At 37.8% G+C, this 17199-nt stretch overlaps 1 protein-coding gene across 13 annotated transcripts in view; it reads left to right on the forward strand.

Annotated features, from left to right (window-relative positions):
- arhgef9b (Cdc42 guanine nucleotide exchange factor (GEF) 9b) overlaps positions 1-17199 on the forward strand; it is a 67380-nt gene that overhangs the window by 38403 nt on the left and 11778 nt on the right. For 11 of the 13 annotated variants that reach the window (XM_037540336.1, XM_037540328.1, XM_037540329.1 and 8 more), the window contains 7 exons: positions 3018-3197; positions 3496-3585; positions 4461-4661; positions 7897-8076; positions 9715-9947; positions 12612-12741; positions 14727-14858. In XM_037540336.1, coding sequence (XP_037396233.1) covers positions 3018-3197; positions 3496-3585; positions 4461-4661; positions 7897-8076; positions 9715-9947; positions 12612-12741; positions 14727-14858 — 1146 coding nt within the window. The remainder of the gene's footprint in view (positions 1-3017; positions 3198-3495; positions 3586-4460; positions 4662-7896; positions 8077-9714; positions 9948-12611; positions 12742-14726; positions 14859-17199) is intronic. The other 2 variants (XM_037540330.1, XM_037540333.1) reach the window with 1 other exon arrangement.

Here is a 17199-nt window from a genome sequence, read left to right on the forward strand (position 1 = left end):
AAATGGACTTACTGCATGTATAACTAATAATTAAACCCAGTACCCCTCTTAATCATTGCAAGAACACATGAACATGTTGTGGGCAGATTCTTTTGTAGTTCCAGCAAGCTTTCTTGTCATTTTTGCATCACATAGAATCAGAATTTAAGCGTACCAGTTTGAGGCCAGGATCAGTTATGCCATTCATGAACGAAATGAGTAATACTGGTGATTGCAGTTCAGTTATACTTCATGAGATGTATTGGATAAAAAAGTTTAAAATGAGGCCTTGTTTGATGCAGCCTAATTTTCTGGACCAGGACAGAATGACCTTGTGTCTCGTTTTGCAGTGTGGAAGCTAGGGATGCAAATTATTGATTAATTCATTAATCATTAGTTGATTGATCTTATCGATCGACTTTCGATTAATTGATAAGTGGCATTTTTCACCTGAATTTCAGTGTTTCAATAGGCCCTTTAAAAATATCAGCTAAATAGTTAAAACACTGAGTTCAAAAGGTATATATTATATTATGATAATTATATTGTATTATATTATATTATATATTCCTCAAGTAATTATGCCTTAGGAAAAGAAAGCAGACATGTTTATGGTATAACAAAATACATTCTTTAATTTAAAAAAAGAAATAAATTAAGGACTGGCTCAGTTCTTGCATTTGAAACATTAGACATATTTAAAAAAAAAAAAGAATAGAAGAAATTAAATAGAGAGCCAAACAGAATATTATTGAGCCTATAGATTATGAAGAAACTGCATCTAGGCTATTAATTAGGAAATCCTCAACAATCCTCAACTGAAACATCCACATTTTTCTGCCTTAATTTTTATAGGGTTACAGCAAAATAGAATGAAACGTTCACAGGGTCCCTGGACATACCATAGAACATTACAGGGCCTCAAACCAGAACAATCAAATAAAGTAATGATCAAATCATGTTACCCTTTCCTGTCTGAAATGTGGCAAATGGCTATACAGCTCATATCACAACTGGACCTATATATTTTTTTGTTCAAGAAAATGAGCATGTTAACGTGGTCAGGGGTAAGGCATGTGCGCAGTCTATTTACAGTGAGGCCAGCTGCTTTTCAACAACCAATGTTTCACCAACCTTCCCGCTGACACTATTGCTCTGCTTACCCCAGCAGCAGCAAAGCCATCATTGACTGCAAGATTTAGCGTGTGTGCAAAACATGCAACTGATTTCCAGCTGACTCGTGTGGGGTTGTTTGCTTGGACAATGTTTCTAGTGTTGTCGTGAACACACGCTGTAACGCGACCGGAGAGTCCCGAAGTCTCCACAACATCATTGAGCTTGTCAGCTAAATTGTCAGCGGTGTGTTTATCCGACATGTTCGTCGTAATCAGCACTGCAGATTTTAGCTGCCAGTTCTCGTCAGTGTAGTGGCACGTCACGTTAATGTAACTTTCTGTTGTCACAGCCGTCCAACAATCTGTTGTCAGGGCTACAGCAGTAGCAGTAGCTAGCTTTGTTTTTAGCTCACTCTTCTTTTTTTCGTAGCGAGCTTCGAGGCGGGAGGTTATTGATGGCCTCGAAGGGATATTGTAGTCTGGCTCTAGGAACGCAATGAGATCCTGAAATCCTGCGACTGCAACTGTGTTGATTGGCATCAAATCTCTCTCGATCATGCTGCATATCCTCTCTGTAATGCCCTCTGCCCTTCTCTCATCACACGCTCGCCTTCCCAGCGTAGCTGTGACTTTAGGTTGACCAGGTGCACGGTGTTCAAATGATAACTGAGTGAGCTAGTGGAACTGTTGTATTTCAATACCGCATTACACAGAGAACATTTGACTTCTTTGCCTAACTTAAAAATGTTGAAATGGTCGCACACCGCACTTCTTTTCGCCCGCTTCATTTTGTTTTCAACCCTGGTCTCTCGTGACACGTGTTCACCTTTCGTTCTTACGCTCTGTTCAAGTTACTACAGTAGCGCCCTTAATACATTTTGTTCGAGCAACCTCTTGATCGACAATTAATCTAAAGTCGATTAATCATTTGCATCCCTAGTGGAACCAGTTGTCACTGCTAAAAGGGACATTTGACCGAATAATGAACCATATTAGGCCAATTCTAGAAAGATGCAAGGTTAGGGCTGTCACAGTTAAAATATTTGCTTAATATAAGTTATTTCAGGTGATCGCAATTATTTAACTCTCTGGGGTCAATGAACTTGCTCATGCATCAAATTCAGTGTTTCTGTTTTTTCTATCTTGAAAAGTACAGAGTAGAAATATATATCCTGAAACAGTAGAGATGCTTGTTCCATTGCATTTTATGGTGAGATCATATGTGACTCAAATCCAGAGTTCTAAAGCTATGAAGAGGAGTTGAGATATATGCAATCTCCCTCTCATTGTGCGTAACTTGTTCATTTGTGTATCCATCTACATTATGCGTGAAACTGACCAACAGACACTCAGGAAAACACTAAGGACTTACTCATCACATTGGAAACTTCGGAGACGCATGTGAAATGGTGTGAATAAGGTTCATAGTTGCTGGAGTTGTTGAAAAGTAGTGAGGAAGATAATGGATTATTTTGATATGAAATTTATGGGCATCAGGAATATTTGCAAGTGCTCTTTAAAGGCGAATTTAAGAAATGCAAAAAATCAAGAAAATTACCTTAGACCTCAGAGGGTTAAGCTGGCCAAAGTTAGCTTTCACAGTCATTTTTAAGTTCAAGAAAGCACAAAAACTTCACAAGTTCTAACTGACTCTGAGGCCATAACACTTTTAGAGGGCATCAGTGAGTATTGTTTGTTAATTTGAGCTCAAACTGTGTCTGTCATCAGTTGGTCACTTTAAACTTGTATATTTAATAGTTGCGTGTACTCAGTATAATTTACAATTTTTAAATTGTATTTAGCGATTAATTGTTAGACAAAATTTCATAATTGTGTGAGGCCTACACATTATTTTAGCAGGTTCCTGAAATATTATGTCTTTTTCTAGTTGAATTACTCAGACTTTGATTTGTTCCTCTACAGCTGATCAGCGGAGGTTCAATTGTCAGCGCAGAGGCAGTATGGGATCATGTGACCATGGCCGACCGCGAGTTGGCATTTAAGGCAGGCGACGTCATCAAGGTCCTGGATGCCTCCAACAAGGACTGGTGGTGGGGCCAAATCGATGATGAGGAGGGATGGTTCCCAGCCAGCTTTGTGCGGGTGAGCGTGGCCTTCATCCATGTCTTTGATCAATGCACCCTTCTAATACTTTATTGATTCTCAGTGCCATCGATCATCCACACTAATCGTTTTCATAACTCAGGCCCTTTGACGGTAAGGCAATGACAAGTTTCGACCCTTAATGTGATTGAACATTTTTAGCTGTGATTTGGAGAATAACAGAAGGTGAAGACTATTTCCTAGCACAGCTTCCAACCCATTTCCATCTCCATTTCCCATTCTCTATTCCTACAAGATCAAATTGAACCAAACTGTATTTTTGTCATTCTTTCTCAAGGTTGAACCCCACCCTCCTCAACCCCAAACAAAACAGGTTTTCTATATCAACCCTATAGCAACTCCAAGGTTCCAAAATACAACAGCAAAGGTGCGTTTACTGGCTCATCCGTTTCATCAAGTGCTGCCGAGTTTGTCAATCGCAGGCACCTCACGAGCATCAAAGCACGTCAGACCGAGATCATGTTCTTAGTGTTCTTCATGTTAGAGCTTGTAGACTTTATTCTGAATGGAATAACATTCAGTGTATGTAACCATTCTGTGATGTGCCTATTTTGGATGCATCATTTAATGTAGTTCATGTCAGTGCTTAGTAGCAATCTCTGTAGTGAGCTGCTTCACATTCTATCAGATACCACTCCTCTCTTTGCTTGTTTTTGTGAGACAACATCCCATTTTTTTCTGTTTTCATTGTAGCCTTTCAGAATTTCGACATGTCGCTAGCCAAATGCTAAGCTTCATAATTCAATGGATGCCTATAATATAAGATGCTCTTTGTTGTCACACCGAGTTAATTTGCTGGTTGGGGGTGTAATTTTGGAGCAGTGGATCCCTGCTGCATCAGTGATATGAGCAGGGAATATTTTTTAGGCACTCAGACACCCTTGAAGACCAAGGCTGAGTCGTTGTTTGATATTGAAGCATTTAAGGACGAGAACGTGCTCCGCAGCAAAGAAAAAACAGTGCTGCTGTCAACATATAAATGCCTTGGAACAAAGTCTATACCCTATTTTAACATTTATCTGTATCTTATCTAAAAGTAAATCTCTTAAACAAATATTAAAACATGATTACATATAGTTCATGTATTCATTGCTGTGTGGCCTTGACAACTTGGGGCCTCAGGTCACCGTAAACAACAGACTAAGAGGACAACCTATTTTTTTGCAGTTTCAAACAACATAGAAAAGAGTCATATGTCCACGTCTATAACCATAATAAGAGTTTTGAAACCTTTCCTTATAGCTGTGGGTGAACCAGGAGGATCGTGCCATTGAGCCAGCTGAGGGCTCTAGTGAGGTCCAGAATGGCCACCTTGACCCAGGCAATGACTGCCTCTGCCTGGGCCAGCCTCTGCAGAACAGGGACCAGATGAGGGCCAATGTCATCAATGAGATTATGAGCACCGAACGCCATTACATCAAACACCTGAAGGACATATGTGAGGTATTGCTGAGCATGCAGGTCCAATCTCACTAAATGGCTAATATGATAACTGCTTGAAAGTCACTATCATTGTGTTTGATAAGGAGACTTGAAAGATGCTTTCAGAATATACTGTAAATTGCATATATACTGTCAGATTTGCATATGACAGTATAACAATTGCTATGTTCTAGCATCATGAGAATGTAGAATGTAGACCCATTTACAATGTCACAGTTATCAGTGGCAATTAAAAAATAAGCATGGTTTAACTGAATTTTATTTTTATTTACTTGTAGTTCATTGTGGAAACATTCTGTTATTTCTAAGTAGAAGAGAAATACTATGATTTGTTTTGGGTAATGAATTGCTGTTCTGTGGCGCTTTGTGGAAAAAAACATTGGCATATTTTTAGCATTTCTTGATAAGAGGTAGGTAAAAGTGATTAGCTTGTGAACAGAATAGCAAAACAAAAAGGATTACTTATAATTGTCTATGCTGATTTCTCACATTCAAAGTCATTTTAAATCTGACAGGTAATCAGAGGTCACTGCAAGTACTAGGGAAACTGTTTGGGTATGTTGAAATGTAGGGCTGAAAGATGAATTGTTTTATATCGAAATTGAAAGTTAAGAGAGTGCAATTTTCAAAATCACAAAAAAAATTTATAAAAATTATAGCCTACATTATCAAAAATGTTGTCTTGTTGTTAAGATGGAGAATTTTACCTAATAACACAGCTTGGGAACTGGCTATAGATAAGTTGGACCGATCAGAGGCAACCAAACCTCCATCACAACCAAAACTAACTGGTAGTCTAGCACTCTACATTCAGGGGTCAAGCTTCAAGCCAGAAAAAAGTGGATATTCTGGACTAAACTTTGCAATTAGATATTTCCCCCAAATTTTCTAAAAATACAATTAGATGTTTTTCATGGTGGTGTGGTGGGTAGCGCTGTTGCCTCACAGCGAGGAGGGCCTGGGTTCGATTCCCCGGCCGGGTGATCGGGGTCCTCTCTGTGTGGAGTTTGCATGTTCTCCCCGTGTCTGCGTGGGTTTCCTCCCATAGCCCAAAGACATGCAGTCAGGCCAGTTGGATATCCTAAATTGCCCCTGTGTGTGAGTGACTGTCTGTCTGTCTGCCCTGTGATGGACTGGCGACCTGTCCAGGGTGTATCCTGCCTTCCGCCTGATGACTGCTGGGATAGGCTCCAGCACCCCCCCGCGACCCTGACAGAGAAGTGGCTTGGAAAATGGATGGATGTTTTTCCCAAATTGTTCAGCTATTGCATTGACATGTGGAGGATTCTTTTCTGAAGTGATGCAACTATACAGTAAAATCCTAAAAGTAAAGAGAAGAACATTATCTTTGAAAGCTTAATACTAGGCAACAGCATGAAACCAATCCTGTTAGGGAGGAAGAAAATAGTGAAATGCCATCAATCACTGATAGGCCTTCACTGTATATTGTCAAATGCCATTGAACACTGCTAGTCTTTCTAGATACAGTGTATATTATTAAATGCCATTGAACACTGCTAGGCCTTCTAGATAGAGCTGAATATTAGATAGGGCTAATATTCTTTGTCACGTACAAGAATATTACTAGTCAAGATCAAATCCAAATAAAAGACTTCTACATAAATTTGCAGATTCACTTTGGACAACATAACTAATATTCATTTTATTCGTATTGTCATTTTGCTGTTCTATTTAAATGAAATAATATAATTGCACAATCAATTAATATAAATAATTTGAATTTAGTTTGTATTCTGTACTGACTGGTTTGAGTATGCACTTTGTCTTTTTGACTTTCTGTTTTGGTATCAGGAGCTGACACAACATTGTGGCAAAAATGATCTTTCTTTCCTTGAAAACAAAATTGCATGCATGACTATTAGATTTCATCAAGTTAAAAAAAAAACAGAAATATCTTCTCTGCCACTTACAAACACAAATGTAGTGTGGACTGAGAATATACAATATGGCCTTAACAGTCCCTTTGTAAATGTAGACATATCTGGACAATTTCTCCTCATTTTTCAGATTGTCTGATTATGCATTAGTGCACTGAGTTCCAGCTCTGAATACATCTGACCAACACAAAGAGAGTCAGCAATTTGGTTTTGAGTTGCTTGAGCAGAAGGCAGTGTGTGCTGGTGAGAGAAGAAAGAACATTACAGGAAATATCTTTTTTTTTCTAAACAATAGCATGTCTCAGTCTCGGTTGAGACCAGAGGCTAAGTATAGCAAGACTGATGGCCAAGACCAAGACAAGTACAAATACTGTGGCCCAAGACAAGTCAGAGACAAAAAAAAACAAAAAAAAAACTAGCTTGAGTTTGAATACAGTCCAAAGTTTCCCATTCGACATTGCTGGACTTTCTACTCACTTTATGTTGCTAAATTCCATTAGACTCTTGTATGACTTCAGCAGGTGAAGTGCAGTGGTAATAGTGATATTAACAGTGCTAATAAAGACATGCACGACTACCATAGGTAGCTAACTTTGCCATAACAAACAGAGGAAGATTTTGTTATGTCATCAATGTTTCTCCCCTATGGTAGGTTTTATTGTAGCACCATCAGTGTACACTGTGCCTGCTACTCCGAAATGGTTTCATCAAACTAGGACTTGTGCTGAGTGCTGGATATTGTCATCTTCACTGAAGATTGTCTGAAGAATGTTTACAACATTTCCATTGGCTCTGGCACAAGGCGCTTTGCAAACATAACCTTTGTCTGTCAACTTCTGCAACATGAAAAGTCTCTATTAGCACACTGACATGAACATTGGAGGGAAAAACAAAGAACTTGACTCAGATGGCTTATTCTTGACCCCATGTGCCGGTGTTTGGCTGTTTAGCTGGCTAGGGATAAAACAGCTAGTAGGCTAGTCAGCAGCACTTTCACATACACATTTCCCAGGCTGAGATCACAGACTTATTCACAAAAAGTCTGGTCTGACTCATCCAAATGATTCTGATTCATATCAGCAAATCGATAGTCTGGGCTGCTCAGAGTCAGAGGCATTTTTCCTCCCCTCGTTGTTGTACAAACACTGGCTGTGTGCTAGATGCTGCTGATATTTAAATAGCACTGTACAAATATGGCATGCTAATAGCAATAGGGGATTTTTTTTTAATGTCAGATATTTGTCAAAGCTTTGTTGAATGCAGATCTTTACTGCAGCAGGCTCATTCAGCTTATTCATGACAATGGGTTTACAAAACAGTATGTTTCTCCTTCATAGGGTTACTTGAGACAGTGCAGAAAAAGGATCGACATGTTCAACGATGACCAACTGAAGGTCATTTTTGGGAATATTGAGGACATCTACAGATTTCAGATGGGATTTGTTCGAGATTTGGAAAAGCAGTACAACACAGAGGAACCACATCTCAGTGAAATAGGACCATGCTTCCTGGAACATGTAAGTAACTTAATATCTGGATACTGACACTGACTACTTTAATGCAATTGTTGAATAATATATGAATGCATGAATAAAGCATTATAAGCCATTACATGTGCTGCTAAGGGTTAGTATGTTTAGCCCAAAAAAATGTACAGTAATTATTGGAAGATGTGACTTTTTGTTGTTATCGCATGAATTTTCATTGCTTTTTTTTAAATAAAAGAGGTTGATATGGTATAAAATAGTCTATTTATTCAATGTTTGTAAATCTGATTTTTAAAATTCCTTGTTATTATGATGAAAAATACCTACCTTACATATATCTGTCTAGTCAGCCTACAGCACTTTAGCCCCAACCATTCACACTTAAGTTTTAAGGAATGTTTCAGGGCTGGGCTGCTTTTTGAAAGCCCAATATTGTGCAGCCAATCAGAAGAGTCATTTTACATATCTTAAAGACACAGTAACAAAAACATCCAGTTTATTCTAAGGCCTGAACATTTTTGTTTCTAACATGTCCTAAGAACGCTAAATATGTGGAAAAAAAGAGATTGGAAACTGGTTATGTTAAAATAAATTGACTGTTTTTGGTACAGTCATGGGGCACCTGTGGGCTGGAGGTTAGGGAACCAGCTCTGTGACCGTAAGGTCACCGGTTCAATCCCCAGAGCCAACAGTATGTGACTGAGGTGTCCTCGAGCAAGACACTTAACTGCTCCCCAGGCGCTGTGGATAGGGCTGCCAACTGCTTCGGGCAAGTGTACTCACTGCCCCCTAGTGTGTGCGCGTGTGTGTGTGTGTGTGTGTGTGTGTGCGCTCACTAGTGTGTATGTCGTGTTTCACTTCACAGATGGATTAAATGTGGAGGTACAACGCTCTTTAAAGACATCTGAATTACAGCAGGGTAAAGATGGTCATACGGAGGGTATAATGTGACCCCCACATTGGTACCAGGATGTTGCAGGATGGCATCACTGAGCTTAGGCTTATCCTGGAGGACTGCCAGAACCATTGCCCTTTGGCTATAACTATGGGCTGTTAATCCCAAATTGCAATAAAACAGTGATGTGAAAAATGGTTCTGCTTTTTTGGAATAGGATTCAAGTTTATGTAGCCTCGATTTCCAGGCAGTATTACTGCCTGAACTCATTGCATCACTGCAGTGTTATCCCTCTTTGTTTGGAGCAGAAGCATTATTCAAATACAAGGTGCCTCGTTTCCTTTGGGAACCTGAATGCAAATGATATACTTCAGAAGCACATCTTCTCCAGTATCTGTTTTGCTGCAGTACAGTTCTCTGTCTGACTCTCTCTGTCAAGCATTTTAACAAGTGTCTCTGTTAGTTAGATATAGATAGTTAATATTTTAGGGACAAATATGAGTCAGTATTGAGTCCATCCAATTACCATTTAAAAGACTCCTGGAAGCAAAATAAGTAGATAGATAAGATATTATACAAGTTAACTACAAAGAAGTTTGAGTTTTTGCATTTTATTTTTTGTATTTTTTTTATTCTAGTGTTTATATGGTTCTGTTACATTCCAGTCTTAGTTGGATAGCAGTTGAACGAGTAAACTGTAGTTGCTAGTGATACTTGGGGTGTAGTTCTAATTCAGTTTTGATCAGCTTGTGTATTCGCTGTCTGCCTCACAGCAAGACGGCTTTTGGATCTACTCTGAATACTGCAACAACCATCTGGATGCATGCATGGAGTTGTCCAAGCTGATGAAGGACGGACGTTACCAGCACTTCTTCGAGGCGTGCCGTCTCCTTCAGCAGATGATTGACATTGCAATCGATGGCTTCCTGCTCACTCCTGTGCAGAAGATTTGCAAATACCCACTGCAGCTAGCTGAGCTTCTCAAATACACAGCACAGGAGCACAGGTAATGCACACATACATGCATACATTGATTAAAAACGAGTTGGGGAATTTACATGATTCATATTTGTTTCACACAAATGAAACGTTACATCAACTAAAATAAGTAAAATAAGGTACTAACACATTGTAAGTATGTTGATGTAATGCATTTGATCCATGTGAAGCTACTCATTTGAATGTAGTACATTTGAAGCAACTTTTAAGCAACCTTTTTTTCCAATGTAAATACCTTTGCTCCCAAGAACTTACCTAAACAGTACCTCAGAGTGCCAATCTGATGGATGAAGTTCTGAAGTTTAACATGCAGTGCAGTAGATGCATATTGTGCAACCTCAGAAATCTTACCTACAGTATTGTGCAAAAGCATTTTTTCTAAGTACATAGTTCTAAGTTATTTACTTAACAGTACTATATGCTGTATATCATCACTGTCCAAAAAACAATTTCTCCGAATTAGAAGAATTAGAAGCTTCACAGGAGATGTAAGTTAAGTAGGATAATGGAGGAAGTAAGGTGATGTAAGTTAATGTAAATAGATATTATTCAAAGCTAAATTATCACACAATGTAAAGGGCAGCTACTGTGCTCAAATTATATATGTGTGTGTGTTTGTGTGTGTGTGTGTGTGTGTGTGTGTGTGTGTGTGTGTGTGTGTGTGTGTGTGCTTAAATATTTAAAACATTTACACTAATTGATATTACATTAATGTTGTAAATGTTTTATAAAGTAATTCATTCGACAAGAAATTTTCATGCAATATAAAGGCTATCTGGTGACTTCCAATTTGGAATTGCATGTCAACTTACTAATTGCTGGTATTTTGTTCAGATGTAGATTGAAATATTATGCAGGTAAACACTAGTAATAAGACATCTTCAAATACCTACACAGTTTTTTGGGAACACCAAGAGGTTACTAAATGATAATTAGTAGACTGTAATGAACTATTTTTAGTAATTCATGATGCATTATCTGAGTGAGATTTGATCCACACCTTTCAAATGTGAGACATTCTGGATATTTTTTGTAATATAGCTTAATTCTCAGTTTTATACAGCTTTCCCTGTCGTTATTAAATTATCTACTATTTAATTATATAAATAATTATCTCTATTCATAATCGATCTAAAATTTCAATTTTTTTACAGCTTACTCCAAACTAGTTGAAATCTATAGTTATGAAGTATAATGTTAATCATAATTTTATATCATCGTATCAGACGTTTTATATAAAGATTATGTAGAGATTTACCTTAATAACTGTTTATTTACATGTCATTTCATATACCTGTGCACCTATATACATACTATATATACTATATATAGTATGTATGCATACTGTGTACCTATACTACATAGATCTACTTAGAACAGGCCACAAGATTACGTTTGCTGTGCTGTAGTGACCAAACTGTGATGTGGCTCTCATTCATTATGCTTCTTCTGATTTAATTACTGATATGTCAGACTTTCACCAAAGCTCAAAGGAATGAAAGCTCAGCCCTGACCAGCTCTATACAGAAGATGCCTTCCAATTAATTCTTATCTAGCTCAATTTCCGGGTGTCATTTCTAATCAAATGTGAACAGCTTTGTGGTTCAACAAAGGGTAAACATCTAACGAGACATTGAAGCCTCTCTCATAATGTCCTTTTGTCTTTGACATCTACATATGCAACGAGTCACCAGAACTTTGCATAACAGCACTCTTAACATATGGGTAGCAGCGTCTGGGTTTGTCTATAGTGACTTTTTCTTTTGAAACTGAAAACAAAGGGATAAGATAACAATGACCAATCCAAGCACTCCTCCTGGCCTGATTCATCATTATATTTAGTATTTGGTGATATCAGACTGAAGGTATTGTAAACACCCAGTGGTCCACTAACCCACCTTCCTCTGGTGGCTGCTCTTTTCTGTGTGTTGCCGGCACAGAACAATGGAACAATAGACAAGGAGCTGTCCTCATTCATTGTCAATTACTGGTGCGAAGTTCGGCAGCCAGCATCTGATCTTGAGCCAGTGTTATTTATAAGCAGTGCAGCCTGAGCCAAACAAAAGGCCCTGCCAAGGAAGCTCAAATGGCTCACCCACGACTCCCTGCATGATGCTTGGCTGAGGGACTAGTACACCACTGGCAGTGATCAGCAGATATATTCTACCTAATGTCTGATGCTCTTTTTTTTTTTTTTTTTTTGTCCTGGACGTGCCTATGACTGCTTTGGGAAACACTTTTCTCTGCATGAAATGCCATTTTTGACTTCTATAGACAGCACATACAGGTATTTGACTTTGCTGTAGCTAACATTATAGTAATGCATCAGTGAATGGAATGAAACAGCTGTGAAGAATGTCATCAGTGTGTTAGAAAACATCCATTCACTATTTATTAAACTGTTAAACTAATGAAATATGTGCATTCAGGAATCTGTAAGAAATCCCTATTTGGGATATTATAGTTAGTCCTGTTTTATGTATGTACTGACAACCATGTGATTCACTGTGAATTTGCTTGATTCAGTTGTGTACATTATTTCAAGTATTTTACATTACAGTTAATGCCAAAAGTGTGCACATTTGAATCAAGTATATATGCTGCAAAGTCAAGGACTTTGTAGTAGCACTGAAATGACAGTAATCACATTTTTGTCTGCCTGCTTCCTCAGTGACTACCGCTATGTGGCTGCAGCACTGGCTGTCATGAGGAATGTCACCCAACAGATCAACGAGCGCAAGAGAAGACTGGAGAACATAGATAAAATTGCTCAGTGGCAGGCATCTGTACTGGACTGGGAGGTCAGTTTGAGAAGGTCACTGAAACATCATACAGAATGATTTGAGCAATAATGTTTTGACTTTTTGAAGTAGAATGAACATGTTCCTCTTAGCAGAGTGATAGAACAAGCAATGGCATCTTGAATGTGTTGGTACCAAAAACATTCTAATATGCTCAATACATATTCCAGAGTTTTTTCCACAGTAGTTCATTTTTTTGTACATTGCTTGTGCAAGTTGACCTTGATATTTTTTTATGCAGTTAACTATAAAGAACATCCTGATTTCATTCATAGAAAGTTAAAACATAGGTTATTTTGAGCATAATTAGCTTCCTGAATATACTGCTTATATAGATCTGAAATTTGAGAATGTCATCCATAACGGTATCCAGAACATCTTGGAAATGTTAACATTTCCTAGTACATGTTTTAACTGGACTATATGACTACCATACCTATTAAATCCTGTAGTCACTGAACAGTAGTAAGTTGTTATGAAACCTTGAATATGTGTCCATGTGAAATTTTTGATCGTCTGTGGCATTGCCTAATGCCACATTTTCCTCCAAAGGTGCTTGAATTCTTGGCTTTTTATGGTATTGTATAAAAGTCTGAGACCATCTTTCATTTATTTAACTTTCATTCAGAAAGGCCATTAAGTACAAGGTATTCAAAGGTGTCCAAGCATTGGCTTTATTTGATTTATGATTTGATTTTATAATTTATTTTAGTTTTTCAAGGAAATTTGCTGGGATATTTTTTCCATGCTCCATGTAAACACCTCCAAAGTTCAGTCTTCCAAGTTGGTTGCATTTTCTGTGTCTCTTGATCCAAGTACTTCAAAACATGTCTAATGATGTTGAGGTCTAGGCTCTAGGGTGGCTATTTCTTAATTCTTAGAGCAACAGCTTATTTGTTTGATTTGCAGATTGTCTTTTTTTATTATTTCCTTAGTAACAGCTTCAGATCCTTTCAAATCCATTGCGTGGACACCTGTTAGTTTTTCCAGATCTAAGTACGAAACAGACCTTGATGTTCTGCTGTCTTTTAAAGATGAAGGCTTAAAGTACTGTGACAGTTTTGGTGGTTCACCAGATCTTGCACAGTTGTTAGGAGTGTAAGGAGTTCTATAAAAGGAGTTTTTTATAAAACTTTTAAAAAAAATTTTTCTCTTTGGAAATCCTTATACAAGCAGATGATTTGTACTTAATGGGCATTTCTACCAGAGATTGAATAAAGGAGCCATGATCTCTGACTTCTGCACAGTACTATATTTCGCAACATGCAAAAAATTTTATGGCAACCCATTTCGAAGAGCTCCTACCAATCATTTCCATACAAGTTGATTTCTTATGCACAGGGCCATGAGGTGATGAATTTAAATCAGCTGTCAGTCTAGCCAGATGTCTCACACCTGTATGGATGGCAAGTCTATTTTTACCACGATACTCCAACCAGTCTTGAGAATGCATCATCAGTGTCAGTGTAATAATTGAATTCCCCCTCTCATGGCAGAATGGTGCAGGCAGAACCAAGTGTGGCAGCTCTCATGTCTAAAGAGCTTGTCACACCTTTCAGATCTAATCTTATTACCTCTCAGTGGACTGAAGGCCTACCATTGGTGGCTGTCAGGGACATGTCATATGCTGGAGAGAGTGCCACCAGTCCATCTCCAAAACCAGCCCTGTCATTACCCCCAACTGTTCTGTTGATGGCATTCAGAGTTTTGAATGTAGCTGATGAGGCTTTCTTTTTTTTTCTTTCTTTTTTTGTAATGGAAGGGATGACATTGTATTCACCATTTATATCAAAGCAATAGGCATAATTTAATAGGCAACATTTAAATGTTAGTAAAAAAAAGTGAGAGTTAAACTTGAAGAATGTAATTTGGGTTTGAAATAGAACACAGTCCTATTTAATGCTGTCATATTTAATCAAATACCATGAAGTCAGTGATGTAGTGAATTTAATGTGCATGGTCTGAAGTGTCATTTATCCATGCAGGGTGATGACATTTTGGATAGAAGTTCAGAACTCATCTACACAGGGGAATTGTCCTGGATCTACCAACCATATGGGAGGAGTCAGCAGCGAGTATTCTTCCTCTTCGACCACCAGTTGGTTTTGTGTAAAAAGGTAACACATCTAAGAATTGCCCATAAAAAAATGTCTTAGTACACAATAAGTAATGTGGTCTGTGTTATTGTTGCTAATATGAAGTAGGCATTTTTTAAGCATCTGGTGAGTTTGCTGCCATGCTAATGTTTGAGTACAGGAACAAAAGAAAAATGACCAGTTTAATCATGAATAACAAATAAATATTATTTGAAATGAGTACACTCTAAATGCCAGTATTTTGATTTTTAAAAAAAGCTGTGCATTATAGTTTTTCATTAGGTTGAAAAAGATTTTTGCCAGCATTCTGAAAAGCTCCTCCTACCTTGTACTGAAAGAACTAATTTGTGGGTGAAGCATGATTAAATCAATTATAGGTCAGTTATTATGTGTTCATGAATTCATAGGCTGAACAAACAGTAATGGGTACAAGGCAGGGACAAATGCATGGTGACAAAAAATGAAAAACATGGGGTAAAATGTAACACAATTTTGAAGTTTTTAATTTCAGGTAGAATATGCTTTTAGATTTTTTCGTATTCACATAACATTATTATCTGCTAATTCTGACAGCTCTGTGAAAGATATTTCATGAGATGCACGCTGAAGACGGCATTTGTATTGTGAAAGTAACTTTTTTTATTTAAGTGTCTGATGATTGACTTGTGTGCACAGAATTCACAACTACATTATTTTAATGACCCTCTTGATGGCTGTAACATAGCACCATTTTGAAACATATAAACAGCTGACAGTAAGAGCTAGCCAGGCTAGAGTATAGTCTCCACATGGCAGGGTTAGTTTTATCACTGTTTTACATAGTGTTGCAAGCGAGCCTCCCAAAGTAAACTTTTTATCCGCAGATTCAACGGTAATTAATGGCACATACATTCCAATTTAATTATTTTAGCAAACAAAATAGAAATGTATTCAATTGTAATTGTAGACATGTACCATATTTTTACTGACTGTTAGTTGTGGCATTTTTACCTACAGCAAGTTTGACTAAATTGTTCATAAATGGCAAGGGTTTAAAATATTGTTTATATTTTCATATGTAATAGAATTGTGTAGAGTGTAAAATTTAAACATAAATTGTGCATGTGTAAAAATGATCAATGTTGCTCAAATACTTGAAATTTACTTAGCAAAGACCAACATGTGTTAGGCTGTGCCCTGCTCTTTCATACCTCTTATTCAGAAGTTGTGGCAGCCTCTGCTCACTGGACCTGTGTGAATGATAAGCAAAAAGCTACTCGGTATGCCTTAAAGTTACTGTAGTACTTGTTTTGTAGTTAATCTACAGTCATAATGGGGTGAATTTGACTGAAAAAGACTGCATAATGAATCAATCTAACTAAGATGGGCCAGGATTTTCACAGCGTTTGTAAACCTCAGTAATATGTTAACACTCTGAGTTCTCTTTATTACTCAATACCATAACTGCAAAATGAGCTGCTGAAGCTTAATGAGTGGAAGCTTTCACTAGCTTGCCCTAATTAGATGCACAAATTGATCTCTGGCCAGAAATATGGTTTACCACATGGTTCTGCATCCTCACAAACAGCCTTTCGTAATCCTCCTATCATCTCCAATGGATGACTATGCTTCCATCAGGGAAAACACGGCCCACTTTAATATTAACAGCAACTGCTGTTTACTTGGAAGTGTCTTCAGGACATGGTTAATTATGTAACAGGAGGCTTTGTTCTGTGTTTTTTATTAGGACAGACGGCTCAATATGTGTAATGATAGTCTCCTGGGCTTGATGGATATGCATGTGCTTTTACTTCCTTTTCTACTAATCAGTGGCTTATAAATACTTGTCTTTAGCCCTGCAGACATATGCATACACTTGTACAAGATGGTCGGCTTCAGTTGTTGTTTTCTGTCCATTTTTGAAGTGTTTGAAGATTCATAATGTGCTTCAATAAAGTGAATCGTTATGCCCTGTTTAAACTTGGCATTACTATACGGTCACTGTGGTGTTTCGAGCATTATCCATTCAAGACACAGCACATTTACTTTTCACATTACCCTTTTCAAACATAGTTCCTGCATCCAGATATTGATTGGATCTCATTTCCCCCCCCGCAAAATTTACATTTTAAATTAGGCTAGTGTGACGCAGAAGTACAGTAGGCATTGCTCTGTAGAGGCTATGCTGTGCTTCCATTTAAAAAAGCTTTGCATTCTTGGTGCAGCCATTTTGTGATAGAAGAGACAGCAAGTTAGGAAAGTTTTGCTTAACCATATTTTAAAGAAAAACATGGTTTAAAATTGCAGCCAGGAGTGGTGGGAGAATTGTCTGTGTTTTTTTACAGGGGGCAATTGGCTATCAGTTTTTGCATTGGTAAGCTTA

This window comes from Pygocentrus nattereri, chromosome 8 (genome assembly GCF_015220715.1).
Source record: "Pygocentrus nattereri isolate fPygNat1 chromosome 8, fPygNat1.pri, whole genome shotgun sequence".
NCBI classification, from domain to species: Eukaryota; Metazoa; Chordata; class Actinopteri; order Characiformes; family Serrasalmidae; genus Pygocentrus; species Pygocentrus nattereri.